Source organism: Tachypleus tridentatus, chromosome 7 (assembly GCF_004210375.1).
Source record: "Tachypleus tridentatus isolate NWPU-2018 chromosome 7, ASM421037v1, whole genome shotgun sequence".
NCBI lineage: Eukaryota > Metazoa > Arthropoda > Merostomata > Xiphosura > Limulidae > Tachypleus > Tachypleus tridentatus.
The window spans coordinates 177884876-177910062 of NC_134831.1; the positions used below are offsets into that span (position 1 = coordinate 177884876).

At 35.5% G+C, this 25187-nt stretch overlaps 1 protein-coding gene across 3 annotated transcripts; it reads left to right on the top strand.

Annotated features, from left to right (window-relative positions):
• Positions 1–286: 286 nt before the first annotated feature.
• Positions 287–24704, top strand: LOC143257361 (5-hydroxytryptamine receptor 1-like). 3 transcript variants are annotated; one of them, XM_076515921.1, is made up of 2 exons: positions 287–409; positions 22398–24704. In XM_076515921.1, exons 1-2 carry the CDS (start codon positions 327–329, stop codon positions 23803–23805), a joined length of 1491 nt encoding a protein of 496 aa, XP_076372036.1. In that variant the 5' UTR covers positions 287–326; the 3' UTR covers positions 23806–24704. The 3 variants fall into 3 exon arrangements, with proteins under 3 accessions (XP_076372036.1, XP_076372038.1, XP_076372037.1); XM_076515923.1 differs by lacking the exon at positions 287–409 and adding an exon at positions 10122–10349; XM_076515922.1 differs by lacking the exon at positions 287–409 and adding an exon at positions 15782–16058.
• The last annotated feature ends 483 nt before the right edge of the window (positions 24705–25187 follow it).

The window sequence follows — 25187 nt, forward strand, 5'->3', positions numbered from 1 at the left end:
GAGGTGGCGGGAGGTGGTGATGACTAGCTGCCTTCCCTCTAGTCTTACACTTCTAAATTAGAGACGGGTAGCGCAGATAGCCCTCGTGTAGTTTTGCGCGAAATTCAAAACAAACCAAGCCATGAGAGTATCCACTCGTCCATAGCAGGAGTTCTCAACTGTGTTTTGTGAAGCTGATGTTGATGAGAGGCTGAAAGATTAATGTAAAAATAGTAGAACTTGTGATTAATCTAGTTTTAACTTTCTGCTTACATATACACCGTATATACACACTTCTTGATTTATCTTCTGCCAGAATAGATCCACCAGTGTTCTCTTTCCCCCAAATGGACAATAATCGCACCAAATATTCCTCAGTTGTGTCAGAAAAACAAAACCCAACAAACAGTCATTTCTTTCCCAGTAACAAGTAAGTGTTAGAAAATAGTACGTTCTGATATTAGGTGAGTAGTTCGTTTTTTGTTTAAAATTAGGGCTGACTTTGTGCCTCTAAAAAGCTCATAAAGCATTATTCTAGAGTACGCTCAAATCACTGTTTATTAACTATCATACACATTCTGATATGTAGATTAATAAACTGTTTTATGGGTAAAAGATAAAAAAGGCCCGGCACCGCCAGGTGGTAATGACTAGCTGCCTTCTTTAAAGTCTTACACTGCTAAATTAGGGATGACCATGGAGAGAGCCTTTCGTAGATTTATGCGAAATTTCAAAAAAACAAAACAAAGAAGAGATAAACGTCTAATACGTTTTTGTCAAACCATCTTTTCAATAACTGTATTTAAGTATCTAGAGTTCCTTTAAAAACTTTTTTTTTACATATTGTTATATCATATTACATTCGAATCTGATAACTAATTGTACACAACAGCTTTATTAGGAGTCCTCAACGTTAAGCCTATCCTGACCTACTAATCGAGATATTTTGTTAATTTCCATCACCAAGCATGCTTGTCCTTTCAGCCGTGGAGGCGTCAATCCCCCTAGTGGTTGATAAAAAGAATAGCCAAGCGTTTGACAATGAATAATATTGACTAGTTGTGTTCCGTCTAGCCCGTCACTGCTAAACTGGATACGGCTTTGTGCGAAGTTAAAATTCAAACTCAAGCCATTAGGCTTATCTAGTCTTTAGTTACTTTTGTTTTCAATTAATTTGGCATCAAAGTGAGTGCACAAAATAACATTCGTGAATTCCATCATACCGGTACCATAAGAACACTATATGTTTAGAACTGTCCAGTAATGAAACCGTCTTTACGTATTGGTGTAGGTGTGAGGGGTATTTATCAATGACTAAGTGGTCGATGTGTTCGTGGAACACAGTGATCAACGTACCAGGCTTGGGTTTAACAGGTTATAGATAGTCCTCGTTAACTGGGTTTAATAGGCTATAAATATTCGTTATTTGGGGTTAACAGGTTTTGTATAATTCTCGTTATTTGAGTTTAATAGTTTGTGAACAATCCTCGTCATTTAATATTAATAGGTTGTAGACAGTCCTCGTTATTTGGGTTTATCAGATTTTGAATAGTCCTCGTTATGTGGATTTATCAGATTTTGAATAGTCCTCGTTATGTGGATTTATCAGATTTTGAATAGTCCTCGTTATGTGGATTTATCAGATTTTGAATAGTCAACGTTATGTGGATTTATCAGATTTTGAATAGTCCTCGTTATTTAATATTAACAGGTTCTAGACAATCCTCGTTATTTGGGTTTAACAGATTATGAATACTCTTTGTTATTTGGATTTTAGAGATTATAGATAGTCCTCGTTATTTGTGTTTATCAGATTTTGAATAGTCCTCGTTATTTATGTTTAATAGGTTATAGATAGTATTCGTTATTTGGGGTTAACATGTTTTGTATAATCCTCGTTATTTGGGTTTAACAGTTTGTGAACAGCACTCTTTATTTGGGATTAACAGGTTCTAGACAATCCTCGTTATTTGGGTTTAACAGGTTATGAATACTCCTCGTTATTTGGGTTTCACAGATTATAGATAGTCCTTGTTATTTGGGTTTCACAGATTATAGATAGTATTCGTTATTTGCGGTTAACAGGTTTTGTAGAATCCTCGTTATTTGGGTTTAACAGTTTATAAATAGTCCTCATTATTAAGGTTGAACATTTTGTAAAAAATTAAAACTAAAGATCCATTTCACGAATGTAATTCCATTCTCAGTCATACCGGAGACATAACAGTTGAGTTAAGTCTCCATACAAGTTTACAATATTTCTTTTAAAACCATTTTGTCTAGCTGCAACATACGGTACGGTTTGATAGAAAAGTGCCAATAACCTAGAAGGAACATTAGACCAAAGAGAGGACAAGGATCCCATGAAAAGATTCTTAGGAAGATAAATGCTGACATCTACCACTTTATCTCTTTAGCTCACCCACTGTCGACTCTATTTTCTCTAAATTCTTAAGTGACCCAAAGTAAGACTGATAGGCCATTTGAAAGAAGCTACGTTGTGTTGGTAACATTCTAGAACTCTGGTAGTACTAAAGTACGACATTGCATCGAAATCTATTAACTTCCTTTCTGTTTGTTTCTCTTTTTGTATTTTGTTCCAAACGATCCCAGGGTGATATTCTCGGTTTTCAGAATGTTTATAATAATGGTCGCTCAGATGAACAAGCCTTAAAACTTTCGTCAACAATCCGAACAATGTTTCGAGAGGTTTCCAGGAGAGAAGGAGTCATAACTGTTTTTGACGAGACAGAGAAAAAAACATATGAGTGAATTTGCATACAGTTTGTAAAGTAAAAAAATTACAATAATTATTTTATTCTCTACCATTAATTAGCTTCAATACCGGGGGCCCGGCATGAGCTAGCTAGCGCGTTAAGGCGTGCGCTTCGTAATCTGCGGGTCGCGAGTTCGCACCCGAGTCGCGCCAAACATGCTCGCTCTCCCAGCCGTGGGGGCGTTATAATGTGACGGTCAATCCCACTATTCGATGGTAAAAGAGTAGCCCAAGAGTTGGCAAGAGTCTTACACTGCTAAATTAGGGACGGCTAGCACAGATAGCCCTCGAGTAGCTTTGTGCGAAATTCCAAAAACCAAACCTAGCTTCAATACCTTATTCTTGCTTTAAAAAAGTGAGATATTTATTTCTTCAGTTAGAATGATATTAAGGAATGATTTATGTTCTTGTAACTAAGCTTATTTAACACAAAGCATACGTCACATCGTGGCTAAGTTTCTTTTGAATTTTTCAATTTCGCGCAAAACTACTCGAGGGCTATCTGCGTTAGCCGTCCCTAATTTACCAGTGTAAGACTAGAGGGAAGGTAGCTAGTCATCACCATCCACTGCCAACTCTTGGGCTACTCTTTCACCAACGAATAGTGGGATTGACTGAAACATTATAACGCCCTCACGACTGAAAGGGCGAGCATGTTTAGTGCGATCGGGATTCGAACCCGCGACCCTCGGATTACGAGTCGAACGCCTTAACACGCTTGGCCATGCCGAGCCTCCGTGGCTAAGTCTGAAGGCTAAAACCCTTGAAAATTGAATTTCGTTTTTGTTCAATCAATCAAATAAATATTAAACTTGTTTCATGATATATGGGGTTGTACTTTCCTTACCTAAACCTTGTCCTCTTTGGTTTTTTTCTATTTTGTTTCATAAACACAAATATTTCGAGAAAATAAAGATGGAGCACTACGTTCGGTCGCTGGATATACTCAAAACGTATATGTATATACACAGGTCTAGAGTATATTTTACTCCCACAATACGAAAATCGTATCAGTTTTAAGTACGTTCGATTTATATCATATTTTCTGGTCTTGTTTCGATATTAGCCCAGATACATAAAAGCTAGCTGCAATATCGGTCCCTAATTTTAGACTGATAGACTAGAAAAGCGGCAGCTAGTTAACATCACCCGCCGCCAACTCATGGACCAATATAATTGAATTTTGTGATTTGACCACACTTATAACGCTGCCATGGCCCCAAACTAAAGAACACAATTTTTATGCGAAAGAAACAAACCATAGACCCTCGGATTCACTGTTTGGCCCGCACTAGAATACCACGCCCTCCACTTTTTCTTTCCATGGTCACCTCGTGGGTTTTGCTTTTCTACGGAGACGAGGTTTTCTCAGTTGTCTTTTGTGATCTAAAAAAGAAAAACAGGAGAGATAAGACGTTGTAAGAAAATGTGCAGTATACGAAACTGGGCACTATTATATAGAATTAGGGTACGGGCCCCGTATAGCACAGCCACCTCTGGATTCGATCATCATAAGATCTCTGAAGGATACCACAGTGGCACAACGCGGACTTACAACGCTAGAATCCGGGTTGCGATACACGTGTTGGGCAGAGCACAGATAGACCATTGTGTCGCTTTGTGCCTAACTTCAAATATAACTTATTTTTGAAAATAAAATCAATGAAATGTTTCTTGAAGGATGCCAGGCTTAAAAATAATTTGTCTCTGTAATTATTGGTATTTCTAACCTAGACGGTAGGTTATTTGACATTTACTCTAAATGGCCAGGTCAGAGACCTCTATGTTCCTAATTTTGAATTACTGGTCAGAGGAAAGGAAACTAATCAGTAACAAAGGTTTTGGATTAAATAACTTTGGGCCTTCCTATCCGCAGCCTGATATTAGACTGCAAACTTTAATTTGACTGTAACTTGTAGTGAGTCTTAACTAACATACTTAAACTTACTGCGTAAAGGACTGGCGTATTACAGCATGAATTAGGTCGCCCCAGCTGCAAATGTTTCGAGAATTCCAAGTTTTATTTCGATTAATTTAATCTTTTACAATAAACCATACGACGATCTCTAATGATAATTCTCTAGTGTTTCAAAGTTTCTTTTACTCCATTTAATACATGACATTAAATTATACAATGCCCTCTAGTGGTAGGTTCTTCTAATCAGTTCCGGGGAAAAAAAAGTATTTTAAAAATTTGTTTTAGTCGCTAATCGTAATTTGATTTTTATGCTTGCAAAAAAATAAAAAATAAAAGACAAATCGAAAAAAAATTATAAATAATAAAAATATCTTTCGTAATATTTTTGACCTGAAGCCAACTTTTCGTTTTTTCCCTTGAAAAAACAGTTTTAATTTAAATTTACTTGTCACTCTAGCTTCATTACGAAAATCGAATTTCATAATTTATGTGTTAAACAAAGAAAGGTAGCCGATTTTTATAACGGCAAAATTTAAACCAACGCACTTTTAATTATCTATTTATCACTCGAATTTCTTGATTAAGTTAAAGTGGTTTTTAGACCATAAGGGTGTATTAGAGAATTTGTGGAACTAATTGTATTTATGGCTATCTACCTTCTTCCTAAAGTTTGAACTACTGACCAGCTCACCTGTCACGTTAAGGGATTGACTGTTGCTCCAATAATACGCCCACATTTCAGTGTAGTATATTGTAATATCGCGACAGCGGCGAAAGTGAGATTTCTACTACTCAACCAACCCACATCCAACGAATAAATCAAATTATATATATGTATACTGAAAAAGATCGTTGGTTTGTTTCTTTTGTGAATTTCGCACAAAGCTACTCGAAGGCTACCTGTACTAGCCGTCCCTAATTTAGCAGTGTAAGGCTAGAGGGAAGGCAGCTAGTCATTACCACCCACCGCCAACTCTTGGGCTACCCTTTTTACAAACAGTGGGATTGACCGTCACATTATAACGCTCCCACGGCTGAAATGGTGAGCATGTTTGGTGCGACCGGGATTCGAACGCGCAACCCTCAGACTACTTGTCGAACGCCTTAACCAACCTGGCCATGCCGGGGCCCTACAGAAAAAGAAAAAAGAGAAATAATAATGAAAATAGAATCAAATTTGTCACACTTTTATGATGTATACATTTGTTTTTACCAATATCAAATTAATATATTAAAATACTTAAGGCGTACGCCTAATTTAAACTGAAAATACCCTGAGAATGGATTTTGTTAGAAGTGATGTTATTATAACGATGCTCTCTATCACGGTAATAATAACATTTGTGAAGAATACTAGCAATTAACCTCTGATAAGGTCAAGTGCTTATGACGCTTGACTCGCAATCGAAGACTGCGAGTCCAAACTGCCTTCTCCCAAAACATGCTCACCATTTCAGCAGCTGGGGCGCAATAATGTTAATGTCAATCCCACTATTGGTAAAATGGGTAGCCCTAGAGCCAGCAGTGTGTGTTAATGACTAGTTGCTTTCTATATAATCTTACAGTGCTAATCTAGGAACAGACAGCGCAGATAGCACTCATGTAGCTTCATGTGACGTTAAAAACAAACAAAAAAACTCTTTCCAAATAAAAACAATAAAATCTTGGAACGACATTAGGCTTAAAAATAATGTGTCACGTGTAACTATATTCACCACAAGATTTAGGTTACATATAACTATATTCAGTGCTAAGATTATGTCACATGTAACTATATTCAAAATACGATTTAGGTTACATATAACTATATCCACTACTAGGATTATGTCACACGTAACTATATTTATCATCAGGTTTATCTCACACGTAACTATATTCATTATCACATTTGCCTTTCATGTAACTATATTCATCATCAAGTTTATCTTTTATGTGACTATTCATCATCAGGCTTATGTTATATGTAACTATATGAATCATCAGGTTTACGTTATACGCAATTATAACAATTATTATGTTTATGTCACGTGTAACTATATTCGTCATGAGGTTTATCTCACATGTAACTATATTCATCATCAAATTTATGTTACATGTAACTATATTCATCATCAGATTTATGTTATATTTAACTATTTTCATCATCAACTTCATGTTTATGTAAGTATATTTATCATCAGGTTCATGTCATATTTAACTATATTTATCATCATTTTTATGTCACATGTAACTATATTCATCACCAGATTTATGATATATTTAACTATATTCACCATCAGGTTTATGCTCCATGCAACTATATTCATCATCAGATTTATCTTCTATGTAACTCTATTTATAATGAGATCTATCTTCTATGTAACTATATTCATCATAAGGTTTGTGTCAAATGTAACTATATTCACCATCAGGTTTAACTTATATGTAACTATGTTTATCATCAGGTTTATGCGACATTTAATTATACCTATTATTAGGTTTATGTCACATGTAACTATATTAATCATCAGATTTATGTTACATGTAACTATATCCATCATCAGGTTTATATTACATTCAACTGTATTCATCATCAGGGTATTGTCACACGTAACTATATCCATCATCAGGTTTATATTACATTCAACTGTATTCATCATCAGGGTATTGTCACACGTAACTATATTCATCATCAGGTTAATGTTACACATAACTATATGCACCAGATTTATGTTACATATAACTACATTCACATGATGTTTATGTCACATGTAACTACATTTATCTTCAGGTTTATAGTTTGTATTACATGTAACTATATTCACCATCATATTTATGTCACGTGTAACTATATTCACATTAGGTTTATGTTACATGTAACTATATTCATTTTCCGGTTTACGTCGTATATAACTCTATTCATCATAAGGTTTATGTCACATGCAAGTATATTCATAATCAGGATTACGTAACAAATAATATACCCATCATCACGTTTATGTTACATGTAGCTATATTCATCACCAGATTTATGTTACGTGTAACTATATTCATCATCAGTTTTATGTTACATGTAATTATATCCATCATCAAGTATATATTACATTTGTCTGAATTCATCATTAGGAGTATGTCACATGTAACTATATTCTTCTACAGACTTATTTGACATATAACTATATTCATCTTCAGGTTTATCTCACATGTAACTATATCCGTCATCAGGTTTATGTTACATGTAACTACATTCATCATCAGGATTATTTTACATGTAGCTATATTCATCATCAGGTTTACATTATATGTAGTTATACCAATCATAAGGTTTATGCCACGTTTAACTATACTCCTCATCACGTTTATCTCACATGTAACTATATTGATCATCATATTTATGTTTCATGTAAATATATTCATCATCAGATTTATTTTTTATGTAATTATGTCATCATCAGGTTTATGTGATATGTAATTATACCAACCATTAGGTTTATGACACATGTAACTATATTAATGATCAGGTTTATGTTTCATGTAACAATATCATCATTTGGTTAATGTCAATTGTAAGTATATTCTTCATCAGGTTTATCTCACATGTAACTGTACTAATCATCAGAGTTATCTTGTATGTAAGTATATTCATCATCAGGTTCATGTTAGTGTAACTATATATTCCTCATGTGGTTTGTGTCACATGTAACTATATTCATCATCAGATTTATCTTATATGTAACTATATTCATCATCAGATTTGTCTCATATCAAACTATATACATCATCAGATTTATGTCACATACAACTATGTTCATTATCTGCTTTGTGGTACGTGTACCAATATTCACCATCAGATTTATTTCACTTGTTACTATATTCATATTAAGATTCGTGTCACATGTGACTATATGTATCACAGTTTTATGTTACATATAAATATATTCATCATCAGTTTTATGTCACATGTAAATACATTCGTTATCAGGTTTCATTCACTTGTAATTATATTTATAATCACATTTGTGTTTCAATGCAATATATTCAAATCAGGTTTATATCACATGTAACTATATTCATCATCAGATTTAAGTTACATGTAACTATATTCATCATCAAGTGTATATCACATATAATTATATTTATCATCAGGTTTACGATTACATGTAACTATATTCATCATCAGGTTATGTCACATGAAACTATACCCATCATTAGGTTTATGTTATATGTAACCAAATTCATCATCAGATTTATATCACATGTAACTGTATTCATCATCATGTTTATGTTATATGTAGTTATACGAATCATTAGGTTTATGTCACGTGTAACTATATTTGTCGTCAGGTTTATGTCACATGTAACTTATTGATCATCAGATTTGTGTTACATGTAACTATCCTCATGATTAGGTTTATATCTCGTGCAACTGTATTCATCATCAGGTTAATGATTGTATGTAACTATATTCATCATTAGGTTTATGTCATATGAAACTATATTCATCATCAGGTTTTTTTACGGTGTAGATTATCTTTAATTCTTGGTAACAGTCAGTGCTACAGTTTAGGTTATTTTCTGGTTTTGGCAGCAGCTGAATGATACACTGTTACCAGTTTCCATCTATCCTGCTAGTTCTGCCATAAAAAAACTGACCTCACTCGAACTTTACATCTTTCACGATAGATACTTTTCCGTTGAATTCCTTTTCTTAAAATATTTACCACAGATTTTTTTTTCGAATTATTACCTACAACCATAAATTGTAAAATCAATATCTTAAATTCGTTAAAGTGGTATGTAAGGAGCGCAGCCTAGCGAAATAAAAAACAACTAAACACTTTCGATAAATAGTTTCTGATCTGAATATAACTGTTAGAAGTATACATTCTTCTAAGTTTAAATTTATACTTCATTATAAATTAATCGAAATATTAAATTATTTTTATATGACTTCTAACAGCCTTCTACCCTAAATCGATATCTATTCGAGTCGGTTCTCTCAAACAATTCAAACGACGGACTGGCTCTGTGTAGATCTTTTGAGTCTGTCTTTTTTTTTTTTTTTAAGAAATCGATGACGTTGAATTTTATGTAGTTACAAATGCTCCAGTGCTCCAAATAGGCCCAACCAAAAAAAAAACGTAAGATGTCCAAACAAACAAATTACTGTTAACCACTCTTCGTGGATTTTGTTCTTCATTGAAATTTGAGTTCTAACAAGAAGTGTGATATTCATTTACTACTCAAGAAACACTGTTCCAGTTTAACTGTATTTCAAACTCAATATCTCAAACAATAACCCCTTCTTTCTTTTGATAAACAGTCAATGGTTCTTTGAGAACTACCACTTACAAATTCATATTTGTATAGAATAGTTTCATTATTGATGACAGGTCTACTAGACTTGCCATTAATAAGCTGTTACTAAACAAATATCTAACTGGTAATTAATGGTAAACAATGATTAAATAAAATCAGCAGTTAATTAATAATTAAGCTTATGTGATCGCTTAAGCTAATTAACAGTTATAACAGTCATGAATTTGTACTTTCAGCAATTAATACGGATCTGCAGGCCTATCAGTGCAGCTAAAATCTTTCTGCAGACCTATCAGTACAACTAATATGTATCTGTAGGTTTATTAGTACAGCTAATACGGAATTACAGTACACATAACAGCAAGTACGGATCTTCAGGTTGGTTGATATATGATTTTAATTTTCACTTTTTTTAAACTTTTAGTTTACACAGATATTAATACCACTCTAAAGTTACTATATATACTTAGATTCGACACACATGACAATAATAAAAGCTACTTTTTCTATACATTGGGTTAAGGCGTTCGACTCGTAATCTGAGGGTCGCGGGTTCGAATCCCCGCCGCACCAAACATGCTCGCCCTTTCAGCCGTGGGAGCGTTATAATGTTACGGTCAATCTCACTATTTGTTGGTAAAAGAGTAACCCAAGAATTGGAAGTGTGTGGTGATAATCTACGCTGCTAAATTAGGGATGGGTAGCGCAGATAGCCCTCGTGTAGCTTTATGCAAAATTAAAAAAACAAACATTTTCCGTGCACGGAGAACAAAAATGTGACCAGGGTTGTCTCTGACAACCTGATAGAATGTAATTTCCATTATTATCTTCCATGGGCTTAGCCATCTAGCTAGTAATTTTAAAATTTATGGCTCAATTCCTGTGACACGACCTATGTATGACCCCTTGCACTTATAAGAATAATATCCCTAATACTGTTTTAATTATTTTTCTCTCTCTTTCCACCATAATGGCTGAGCTGTTGGCATAGTGGCTTATAACGTTGGAATTCAGAGTTCGATTCTCACAGAGGATACAGTACATATAGCTTATACGAACATATTGTGGAACCAAATACCATATGAATGTGTTCTTCGGAAAGCGTTTGTAATTATAATAATATTCTTAATGAAACAAGAGGACCAAAACAAAATATTATCCATAGATAATGTGAAAATAAACAGGTACTTAATATGATTTTCCCTTTAACTTCTTTATCTATTTTCTTTCCTCGAGTACAAAATTTCTCCCCAGTGGTATAGCGGTATGTATGCGAACTCACATTGCTAAAAACCAGGTTTCGATATCCGTAGTGAGCAGAGCGCAAATAGTCTACTAGGTAGCATTGCGCTTGATTCCAAATATACTACCAAATTCATTTTAACGACTGTTTTACAGGGAGTCACTAAATTGGAGCTAAAACCTCCTTTAAAGTTGGGGAATTGTAAACTTTCAGGGGGAGAGCGAAGTGGATCGTGTATCCCCCCCTCTTTACTAGAATTGAGGTCGCTGTTCTGATGCTTGTGCGTGATTCAAAGAAACCAATATGCCAATAGGTTTAGAAACCTTTGTTTATTGTTTGTTTGTTTTGAATTTCGCGCAAAGCTACTCAAGGGCTATCTCCGCTAGCCGTCCCTAATTTAACATTGTAAGGCTAGAGGGAAGGCAGCTAGTCATCATCACCTATCGCCAATTCTTGGGCTACTCTTTTATAAATGAATAGTGGGATTGACCGTCACATTATAACGCCCCCACGACTGAAAGGGCGAGCATGTTTGGTGCGGCGGGGATTCGAACCCGCGACTCTCAGATCACGAGTCGAACGCCTTAACCCACCTGGCCATGCCGGGGCACCTTTTTTTTATTATCAGAGTGTGAAGCTATTTCCAACCAACTCGATGTGCTGCTTAAACTTTATACTGCCGTATTTATCAGGAGAACATTGGATGAATTATCAGGTAAAGAAAATTGAATCATATTTCCCATATACCCCATGAGTATCCGACTTTACTCAGTGTAATGAGAAAGAAATCCCATAAGCGTCGCGCTTAAACTACAGGCGCAATATTTACGAAATATTGGCTTTGGCAGTAATCAGGAGTCCTCGCGTAGCAAACGCTCTTTGATCACTGAACACAGTAACCTCTTGTTAGGTGACGTAACGTGTATCAGGCGCAGATACAAGGTAAGGTGAAATTATAAAACCATTTAATGAGCTAATTAAATTACAAGTAAAGTGGGTCGTAAGTTCGAATCCCGTCTCTAAACATACTCTCCCTTTCAGACACGGGGACGTTATGATGACATGTCCTGTCTTACTTTTGTTTTTGTAAAAGAATAGCCCAATAATTGAATAAGTCTTACTTTTGTTTTTGTAAAAGAATAGCCCAATAATTGAATAATTGGCAGCTGCCAAAGGATTTAAAGTTAGGTAATGTTGGTAATTAACATGGTTGTCACTCTTGGAAAGTCTTGCCTTATAAAGCATTTGACATTCTTTGAAAATATTACTACTTGTGTAGACGAGGGTAACGGTGTAGTTTCGGTGAATCTGGATTTTTAAGGGTCCCAGGTGGCTCAGCGGTATGTCTGCGGACTTACAACGCTAAAATCCGGGTTTCGATACCCGTGGTGGGCAGAGCACAGATAGCCCATTGTGCAGCTTTGTGCTTAATTAAATAGGATTGTAAAAAAAATGTCTCTATAACTGAGTGCGATAAGTTAGCAAATTAGATAGAAGAGTGGGTCGATGGAAGAAACTAGAAGGCTCTTACAAGTGGAGTTCAGTCATACTGGATAAACGTCACACGTGGTGTACCTCAGGGATCAGTCTTAGAATCCCTAATCTTTTTTATTTACGTCAATGACGTAGATGAAGGAGTGTACTATGAATTACTTAAATTTGTAGATGATATAAAGATGTTGGATGTTGTTGGCTGTGAAGAGAATGCTGCTGATTTACAAATGGATTTAGATCATTTAGTGAGTTGGGTAAATAAATGGTAGATGGGTTTAAATTATAATAAATTAATTCAAGATCATTTGGATAGGAGTAACCTTGGTAATTTTATTAAAGAAAGGGATCTTGATGTAATGGTTGGTCAGTCTGTAAAATTATCCAAGTAATTTGCTGTTGCTAGTGGTAGAGCAACTAAGATTTCAGATTGTATTTATAGATATATTAAATATAAGTATTGAGAAGTTATAATTTCATTGTACTGGTTTGGTCACATTTGGGATATTGTATTTGGCATTGGGTTTCTTACCCAAATAAATACATCAAATTAGTGGAAATGGTTCAGAAAACGATTAATAGAATGGTACCTGGAATGGAGCAGCTGTCGTAAGAAGAGAGGTCAAGATATCTGAAACTGTTTTATCTTGAAAATATAATACAAGAATCAGAGGGAGGGATCTTAGTGAGGCGTTTCAAATGGTAAGAAGAATTATAATATTGACGTATCAACTTTTTTTAATACTTAACAGTAGGTCTATGGAACACAAGTATAAATGTTGTCACGGTAGGAGTCATCTTCAGCTAAGACAGTTTTATTTTTCTTAGAGGGTGATTGGCCTTTCGATGTTGTGGGTCAGTAAATTTAAATGAGTTTAAGAAAAAAAACTTTATAGTTATATGAATAATTAGGTCTGGGATGAATATTTTATTTTAGTTTATGTAGATAAGTTAACTGAAGTTACATAGAGTTACCTTAAATGGGTTACTTAAGAAATGGTCTGTGTAAGACACGATTCACAAATGAAATCTGATCTCATTTGCTCTGACCCACCGACTTTGTTTTGTTTTTTTTTGCTTTGCTTTTGTTTGTTGTTTAAGGCAAAAATAGACCTGGTGAGGGATTATTTTCTGTTCCGATTCCAACACATTTCTTGAGGTATTCGGTTTCGTAATATTGAATATTTAAGGTTCGTTGATTTTGTCTCACAAACGTACCATACAAAGCGGATTGTTAAACATACTACAACATCGAAGTGGCTGGAGGTATATTTGTATAATAGCTTAACAGAGAATGAAGCCCTAAAGTACAAACAACTGTTTTCTCTTAGCTTTAGAAGAATTTATCGATTAGAATTCTCTTCAGTAAATGACTAATGAATTATATCATTATTCAAGACAATAAATGGATACAGAGACTATATAACATACAGATTACAGCTCCAAGTAATCTGGTAGTAGTTTTGATTGTTACCACATTGTCGATTTTAGTAACCTATATAAATGTTGTTTACCTTCCTCGTTGCGTTTTAATTGTTACCCTTGGCTTTTCTTGCAGCTATAATACAATGACGTAAATATAACACCACGTGGAAATTGGGGACCTGAAAGATCGAATGTATCACGTGTGAACTTTAGCATTTGATTAATCAGATTGAAAGCGTCAGTTAATCGACACGCAGAGAAAAGATAAATCTGGAAACTATAATATTATTTGTTCTTGTCACATATTGTTGTTAATTGCAGAGTTGATTGTTTCGACTATCTTTGGCTGAGGATAAATATTTTAGTTCACTCCTAGAACATCATGAACCACTTCTTCACACAAGTATTTTAGTTCACTCCTAGAACTTCATGATCAACTTCTTCACACAAGTATTTTAGTTCACTCCTAGAACTTCATGAACAACTTCTTCACACAAGTATTTTAGTTCACTCCTAGAACTTCATGAACAACTTCTTCACACAAGTATTTTAGTTCACTCCTAGAACTTCATGAACCACTTCTTCACACAAGTATTTTAGTTCACTCCTAGAACTTCATGAACAACTTCTTCACACAAGTATTTTAGTTCACTCCTAGAACTTCATGAACAACTTCTTCACACAAGTATTTTAGTTCACTCCTAGAACTTCATGAACAACTTCTTCACACAAGTATTTTAGTTCACTCCTAGAACTTCATGAACAACTTCTTCATACAAGTATTTTAGTTCACTCCTAGAACTTCATGAACCACTTCTTCACACAAGTATTTTAGTTCACTCCTAGAGCTTCATGAACAACTTCTTCACACAAGTATTTTAGTTCACTCCTAGAACTTCATGAACCACTTCTTCACCAAAGTATTTTAGTTCACTCCTAGAACTTCATGAACCACTTCTTCATACAAGTATTTTAGTTCACTCCTAGAACTTCATGAACCACTTCTTCACACAAGTATTTTAGTTCACTCCTAGAACTTCATGAACCACTTCTTCACACAAGTATTTTAGTTCACTCCTAGAACTTCATGAACAACTTCTTCACACAAGTATTTTAGTTCACTCCTAGAACATCATGAACCACTTCTTCACACAAGTATTTTAGTTCACTCCTAGAACTTCATGAACAACTTCTTCACACAAGTATTTTAGTTCACTCCCAGAACTTCATGAACCACTTCTTAACACAAGTATTTTAGTTCACTCCTAGAACTTCATGAACCACTTCTTCACACAAGTATTTTAGTTCACACCTACAACTTCATGAACCACTTCTTCACACAAGTATTTTAGTTCACTCCTAGAACTTCATGAACCACTTCTTCACCAAAGTATTTTAGTTCACTCCTAGAACTTCATGAACCACTTCTTCATACAAGTATTTTAGTTCACTCCTAGAACTTCATGAACCACTTCTTCACACAAGTATTTTAGTTCACTCCTAGAACTTCATGAACCACTTCTTCACACAAGTATTTTAGTTCACTCCTAGAACTTCATGAACCACTTCTTCATACAAGTATTTTAGTTCACTCCTGGAACTTCATGAACCACTTCTTCACACAAGTATTTTAGTTCACTCCTAGGACTTCTTGAACCAGTTCTAGACACAAATGTTTTAGTTATCTACTGGAATTCCAACAGTTCTTTTGTAAAACGTAAATTTTTCGAATATTTTAAAGCATCAATGCGTTTAAAGAAGTAAGTTTTGTTTATCAGCTTTTATACAAATATATTGGAAAGTTATCTTGCTGTGACGATTGTGTTTTCTAATTTTGAAGTCACAAACTAAAAAGAAAGTTGCCAGTCATCGTTACCTATCGCTTTATCAACTCTGACAAGGCTATTGAAAGAAATAACGACTTTATGGTAAGCGTTTTGTTATGGTTACTTATACCTTTAAAGTGTCTTGGAGACATAATAGATGACGACACAGATGTATTTGATGACGTAACTTTTAACTCAATAAAAAAACTTTTGGAATATGATTTACAATGCAGTCACATATCTAACAAACTCTGTGTAAGAAAGACGAGATATTCCTGCCAGACATGGTTGCTTCGCTTTCACGTGACCTTAAATTCAGTTTTCATTTTTTTGTTTTTTTACTGAGTTTCGAAACTATTATTTACACGAAGGACTTGAATCTTGAAAGTTAATTTTTCTTATCGTGTGATGACGTTATACACAGACTCTACAAAAAAAAACCTTCGACAACACAAAGACAGTCATAAAAGCGGTAGGGCAAGTCTACGAATTTACAATGCAAAAATCAGGAGTTTGAGTCCCCTCGGTTGACACAGCAAATAGACTGATGTGGCTTTGCTATAAGAAAACACGCACACTGTCACAAAATATAATATTTACTTCTGATATACGTTTTTATTTACCCTATAATCGGTGATGACGAGAAAAATATATATGTAGAAACGGCTCGTTTGGGTTGAGAAAATATTTATGTAGAGGAGCGAACAACGTTTCGATCTTCTTCTGTCATCGTCAGGTCTACAAAGAAAGAAAGAAGTAACTGACCGATAGCTGACCACATGTTTGAAGGGGGTATATATTTTTCTTTACAAGTGGGTTTTCTCGTCATCACTGATCAAATTTATCATTTCTCTTCATATAATTTCAAACACGAAAGCTGAATTTGTTCCGAACTCAATCTGAAACACGAGAACATACAATCTATAAATCGAATTTTTAATTTAGATTTCAAAATTTTACACACATGCACGAGCCATGCATAGTTTGTGACTTTTTCTTTACTGGAGGAAGATATAACTTAAGTTGTTTACTATATAACCGAAAAATTGCGAGGTTTTTCTTTTTAACTTCTTAAAATAGCACGATGACCGCAGAAGGTCGAAACGTTGTTCGCTCCTCCACATAAAATAATTCTCAACCCAAACCAGCCGTTTTTACATATATATTTATTTATCCTATGTTTTAAGGCTTTTATTTCTTTAAAATCGTTAATTTTGGAAGCTGTGAGCCAATTACGAAATAACTCTTGATGACGTTACATTTTCTCCACACTTACAAGACAACCATAAAAAGCAGATCTGAAATTAATAATATTTTTCACACATGGGTTGTGTGCTTTCCTTTTTATATATATGTGTGTAAAAACTATATTTATATATAAATAAATGAAACTACTGAAATAGGTTTTCATGGTTCGATACTCAATAAGTTGTTTTTAATGTATTTATAGTAAAATATCTTATTATTTCTTATACCAAGAGTAACCTATGTTTCCTACTCTCCTGTTGTCGTGGATATTTCACATCAGCGCCTGTTGTTGTTTTATTGTTTTGAATTAAGCACAAAGTTACACAATGGGCTATCTGTGCTCTGCCCACCACGGGTATCGAAACCCGGATTTTAGCGTTGTAAGTCCGTAAACATACCACTGAGCCACTGGGGGGCACCAGCGCCTGTCGCAACAAGGGGTTGGCTGTTAAATTAAATTATACTAGCCAATCAATGGAAAAACACGAAAAATAAGGTAACCAATAACAACAAAAGTTATAAACATCTGTCCCTGCTTCCAGCTTAAAGGTTCATAACAATTTCTAGATTTTGGGAATAACATCAAACTTATACTAGTTAGAATACTTACAACAGTAGTGGGTCTGGCATGGCCAGGTGGGTAAGACGCTCATCTCTTAATCTGAGGGTAGCGGATTCGAATCCCTGTCACACCCAACACGGTCGCTTTTTCAGCTGTGAGGGCGTAATGATGTACGATCAATCCCACTATTAGTTGGTAAAAGAGTAGCCAAAGAGTTGGCGGTGGGTGGTCATGACTAGCTACCTCCCCCCTAATCTTAAACTGTTACATTATAGAGGGCTAGGGCAGATAGCCCTGGTACGTCGAAGTTTAGTGTCTACCGTCTAGAGCTTTGTGAACGTAAAGCAGCAGTTCAGGCACCCCGCAACGAAAGATAAGGCTATATGTATGTAAAGTTACTTTAACAGCAGAAAGTTTATGCATTCACAACACTAAAATTCGGAATTTGATTTCCCCACGGTGTACACAATAGATAGCCCAAGGTGGCTTTGCTCTAAAGAACAAAGAAATGTCTGTTTTTGAATTTCGCGAAAAGCTACACTAGAGCTCTCTACGCTAGCCGCCCCTAATTTAACAGCATAGACTAGGGTGAAGGCAACTAGTCATCAACACACACCACCAACTCTTTTATGAGCGAATAGTGGGATTAACCGTCAATTATAATGCCCTACGGCTGAAAGGGCGAGGATTATTGGTGCGAACCCGCAATCCTCATATCATGACTCGTGCGTCCCTAACCAACCTGCTGGGTTACAAACAAACGTGAAATAAGATAAAAATGTATATGCTCCAGTTCAACATGCTAATATGTTTTTAACTTTCTTTATACGGGAACAATACATGGATCACTTATGAATAACCAACGTGTACGTCCTACTTGAACCTTTACGAGGCCTTACTGTTTTAAATAACATTATATTTCTCACAAAGCTTTTAAAAGCGTAATGTAAAGTGCTGTAATAATGATAAAAAGGTTTAGGCTGTATATCTATAAAACCTGGCGAAGTTTCTTTAAGGATAGCAACGGCCTGTGGTTGTAACAGTTCATTCATCTCGACGTTTCATTTAACTCTCGTTTTTCGTATTGAGGACTCAATATTTGGGGTAACTTCCTTTCTCATCCTCTGGACTTCAATGTGTTGAATAGATTTATTACGAGTTTTCAAAAGCTGGATTTACTGAGCAACTTTCGTTTCATGTTTTAAAGACCTCGACGTTTCGGACAACTTAAGTTTATTATCTTCCTGATCTTTATATTTTACTAACTTCCGCTTCCTGTCTTTATAACCTCGACGTTTCGGACAACTTTCGTTTACCCATCTTCCGAATATTGACATTTTGATTAACTTCTTCTTCCCCTTTTTATAACCTCAACATTTTAAACAACTTTCGTTTACCATCTTCCGAATCTTGACATTTTGACTAACTTCCGCTTCCTGTCTTTATAAACATTTCGGACAACTTCCGTTTACCATCTTCCGGATTTTGACATTTTGGCTAACTCCCATTGTCCGGGAAAGTTAAGCTGTTGGTGAATAATCAAGAAAATGCGTGCTGTTAACTGATAAACAAATTTTTTTCAACTAAAGCTACAAATCTTTCATGTTTACTTTTCCAGAACTAATGAAATCAAAAGCTACGCCAAGTGCTCTTAATATGTCATGTAAAAATGTTTACATAACACCAAATACAACACTGCATTTCTTCTCGCACAACTGTGCTTTGATTCACCAGTACTAATCATGTGGTTTCTAAACTAGCGCACTCGTGTGAATTTATGTTTTTGTTGTTTTTTAAATAAATTCCAAAGGATGGCTGCTTTACTTTGTATACAAATAGGCTCTTCAAGTAAATTTTGTTACACTGTCTTAAACTAGTCCTTTGTTTCATTGGAACATTCGTATTTCCACACTAGATATCATGTTTTCAAACGAGACCCAAGACTCAAGCACTTTGAGATAGTTCACTGTTAACGAGGGTTACCTAACCAAACTCTTTTGCAAAGCGTTTTGTTTACCTTGTTTGAAGCATTTATTGTTATCCAACTGTTTACCTTCCCATTACAGTCTTGTTTTCATATCCTCCACTAGGGGTGAAGTCAACGTATTAAGTCACATTAAGTGATTTTAGGATGGTTTATTTTTGTGATCCAACTTCCATTGTGAACAGCTACCTAAAAATCTGGGTATTTTCTATACAGAAGAAGTAAACAATTTTAGAGTAGAACTAATTACGATATTTATGGTATATATTTCTTTAGATATTTTTGTGTGATCCATATCTTGTCAGAAGTCCCGTCACCAACAAAGTCAATGACCTAGAAATAATTTTGCGCATAAATAGTTTAGCGAAAAGTCAACAGGGGGCATTAACTTAGGCCTTGCGGTGGGAGCATGATAATACTAATTCTTAATGTTATAAACATTACTGAATGGATTACGTGCTTCGAATGAGCCTTCAGAGAAAAGATAATTGACGAATGCACAGTGCTGAATCAACATTTTATTTTATGTGCTTTTCATTTAAAACATGAGCTTATAAGACGCTCTCTCGCTACATAGACAATCTTAATTTACATTTGGTGGAAAATACACGATAGTGTAGGGTCGTATTCTTTTACATTGTTATTATAATTTATTGTTAGTTTGTTTGTTGTTAGTTTAAGCGAAAAGCTACATAATGAGCTATCTGTGCTCTGCCCATCACGGATATCGAAATTCGGATTCTAGCATTGTACGTTCATAGACATCCCGCTGTACCACTGGGAGGATTTTTGTTATCACCTAACCTGGTGTTGAGTTTGGTCAGTTGATAAACCAGAGAACAGTGCCTTGTAAAAATGTTACGGACCTGTCCAGTTCATAATGGACAGTAATCAACACTATTTGGTACTATATTGTAAAAGAGTTATAGTACTGAGTTGGATATTAAAAAACTTCTCTTTGTGCTTCGTAGCATTTGTTGTCTTTAAAATACTATGTTTGATTTGGTACACTGCTATTCGAGGGCTATCTGTGTCAGCCGTCACTAATTTTGAAGCAGTAAACTAGTGATAATGCAGCTAGTCGATAACGGAACGCGAACTTGTGACCTGCAGTTTATCAGTCGAACGCTCTAACCACCAGACCACGCCAGGCCTTTTCATTATGTGCATATCCATAGTATCAAGGAAAAGTCCACTTTTCTCATTGAGTCCGTATATTTGCATCAACTAAATGCTCCCTCTGTGGGTCAGCAGTAAGCTTACGGACATACAATGTAAAAATCCGGGATTCAACCCAGCCGTGAACAGAGTGTAAACAGCCCATACAATAGCTTGGGACGAAGACCACAAATAAATTGTTTGGTATCTGACTTTATGGGTGTGTGTGTGTGTTTTCTTATAGCAAAGCCACATTGGGCTATCTGCTGAGTTAATAGGACTTCATGGAACAGTATTTTCTGGAAAAGTCGACTTGTAGACAAGTGTTTGAAAGATGACGTGTGAACATTCCCAATGTTACCATATATTTATTTCCTTTTTTTTACATAACAATAACCCTCAGACTTTTATTCCAATGTGTCCTTTGGACTAATATCTGATTTATTTAGAACCATTTCTGTTTCATTTCCTTTACATCAATCGGTTTAATTGGAAATCTCATTTGTTAGACAGAACTTAACATAAAACATTTCTTTTAAATTCTTTCTTCCTATAGAATGAGTTGTTGTTGTATTTTGTAAAATCCCGCTTTCCATTGGATGATTTTGTTTGTTGATGACGAGAAACCCACTTGAAATAAAAATGTATCTCAGAACGGTTGGTATGGGTATTAACACTTTTATTGATAAGCAGTTTCGGTCTTCCTAGGTCATCTTCAGGTTAACAAAGAGAATTGGCAACTGACTGTTGCTGGGCGCACGTCTGAGGGACGAGAGTATAAACGGGCACGTGATTGTAGGGGGCGATGCAGCTGGATATTAGGTTATTTATTAAGATACGTATAATCTCTCTAGTTTTACACCGCCAAATTAGGGACGGCTAGAACAGATAGCCCTCAAGTAGCTTTGTGCGAAATTCAAAAACAAAGAAACAATACGTATACAGGTGTTCCTTTATATTGGTTTAATTTTAGTTTTAGTTGCTGTATAAGTAGGGTTTATTTGATTTTGTGTTTGTTTATATTTGTTTCCCTACTTTACATCTGGGTGTTTTCTATGGTTATGTTGTGTTCATTTGATTTGCAGTATTCAAAAATGTGTGAAAGTATTGATAAAATGCAATGTGATAACTGCCACGACTTCTATATTGGAGAAACAAGCAGAAAGATAGAAACCAGATTCAAAGAACAAAAAAAAAAAAACACTTTCATACGTTTCAGAACACTACAAATTAAATAAACATAACATAGCTATAGCAAAACTCCTAGATACCAGAACGCGCGCCCAGTAACAGTGAGTTGCAAACTCTCTTTTTGTTAACCTGAAGATGACTTATCAATAGAAGTGTTAATACCCATACTAGCTGATTTGGGATGTGTTTCTTGTCTTTTTTTTTCTAAATTTCCGCCTCCAAAATATAGAATATATGAAAAGAAAATATTTGCAGTATCGGTAAAAGTCTTCAGTCTTGTGTTTTCTTTCTTTTTCAGCTTCCATCAAGAGAACAGTTCTCGGAGAGACAGTTTAAAAAAAAAAACATCAATGTCTCCTTCTTTGAACTATACTGTGGCAAATATTGATTTGGAATGGACGTCGGAGGACAACTCTTCTTCTGAGCCCCACGTGACTCAAGACTCTACCACGTTAGTTCCATACTCTGTTTCTTCTTTCATTGCTCTTTTGCTTCTGCTTAGTTTTATGATTATCGCCACAGCCATTGGAAACGCTTTAGTGTGTATCTCAGTCTACTTAGTAAAGAAGTTGCGTCAACCGTCGAACTTCCTGTTGGTTTCGTTGGCGGTTTCGGATCTGTGTGTATCTCTCCTCGTCATGCCCTTTGCTCTTCATTATGAGTTAACCGGCAGCTGGACTCTTGGTCCTGAAGTTTGTGACATGTGGGTGGCATTTGACGTCACCAGTTGCACTGCTTCCATCTTGAACCTGTGTATGATTAGTGTAGATCGTTATCTGGCCATAACCAAACCACTCACGTATGGGGTCCGCAGAACTTCCCGCAGAATCTGGCTCTGTATTGCTGCTGTGTGGGTGTTGTCGTGTCTCATTAGCGTACCACCTTTAATAGTTCTGGGAAACGAACACGGAAGTGAAACCAAACCCACTTGTGAAGTGAGCCAAAACTTCGGCTATCAGCTGTACGCCACTCTTGGCTCCTTCTACATTCCACTTCTGGTCATGATATTTGTGTACCTGAAGATTTACGTTGCAGCTAAGCGCGTAGTAGAAGCAGAGCATAAATCTCTCGTGTACGCTCAGCGTAGCGCTTGGAGGAATGAAAATGGCTACTGTCAGTCAGAAGGGCCTCTACTCGTTCGAAAGGTCTGTTCCGTATCAATTGTTACAGAAAACAATATTCTCTCTGGCTCTAATACGCAAGAACCTTCTCGGAATACCACTGGAAACCTCTTGGGCGTCGGAGACCTCCCGAGAAGTCAAACCAAAAGCAAGTCTTCCATGTGGAAAGAAAGGAAAGCTTCAATTACACTGGGAATTATCATGTCTGCTTTCACCGTTTGTTGGCTACCGTTCTTCGTGTTAGCTCTCCTTCGGGCCGTTGATGAAAACGTCTTCAGTGTTTCCCCTCCGGTTCGAAGTCTGGTTCTCTGGCTTGGATACATTAACTCTATGATGAACCCGATCATCTACGTCACCTTCCATCATGACTTTCGACGAACATTCAAGGAACTCCTATGCCTCCGATGCAGTACCGTTAATGCCACCATGAGGCAAGAAAGTGCATTCGTCTATTACGCTACAGACTGTCTTCTTCGAAACCCACAGAGAAAAAGCATAGAAACAGCATTAGATCTTCAGCGACCCTGCTCAGTCATTCAGAAAAAGAGTACTTTGACTTACAACTCACACGAGTCATTCGTATGATATTCATGAGTCATTTGTATGGTAGGAAATTTGTTTTCCTGACTTTATGGGCTCAGTGCTGTATCAAGTCGTTATCAACTTCATACAGAACTGACTTCACGCAGGAGGATCCCAGTTCCTGATCAGTATCTGAATGTTTTCCACGTGCTGCTGCTCAGCACGGTGAGACCTCTTTATTTATCATCCAAAAGGTTTCAGAACAAGAGCTCAACATACTTTTCTGGATCACACCATCAGATTTGTATGTATCTGAAAATGATGTCACATAGGTTTCTTGACCAAACCATCAGAACCATGAGTATCTTAGAACGATGTCACACAAGTATCTTGTCATAACCACCAGATCTATCTATCACTTAGAATGACGTCGCATAAGATTTTGACTTAACCACCAGATGCATGTGTATCTTAGAGTGATATAACACTTCACTTGGTATTTATTGTCGCACATATCAGTGCTACAGAGTTTTCGTGTAACTTCGTGTCAAAGGTCATGTAACATATCTTTTTGTGTAACATTAATAAGAACAATTGCAAAATAATACATCCTTACCCCGCCCCCCCAAAAAAAAACCAACCAACCACGTAATTCTGGTTAAGGTAACTACCATTTTATTTGTACAAATATGACGTGAATTTTGTAGATTAACTTCAAAACGAGCAAAACCCTGACACTCCTGCTTAGCATGCTTAAGTGTATTATTATGACAAGGGTATTAAAGTGTACATATAAAAAGGTACTTAATAAAGGACTGTTAGTCCTCGCCTATAGTAGTTCAAGAATAAAATATGAGATCAGATTTAATGGATTTAACTATCTGTAAAATACTCCACCATGATTCGTATTTATGTAGAATGATGTAAAAACTCGGTAAATAAAACACAAAAAAATCTTCAAATATGTATAATGTATTATTTTCAAGTTCATTTCACCGTATCGCTAATTATATTACCAACTCTTATAATACTGGTATTAAACTTGCATTTCAATAGTTATGATAAAGGTAACATAGCATAAGACAAACAAGTGACACAATAATATTAAGTGTTTTTATACAAACAAGTGTTACTTTGGCAAGTAGTGATTTCATGCCAATGTTCTGTTACATAAAATGTCACCATAGCAAGTAGTGTTTCCATGCCAACAAACGTTTCACTCTTCTTTTTTTATTACGAATTTATTATAACAACGGAGTATATTATTAGGTGGGTCTCTGATGAACAGGTATTATCAGTATTTCCCTACACTAACATCAGATTCCGATGAATGAACAGGAATTATTAGTATTTCCTTACACAAACTTCAGGTTCTGATAAACAGGTATTATAATTATTTCCGTACACAAACTTGAGGTTCTGATAAACAGGTATTATCACTATTT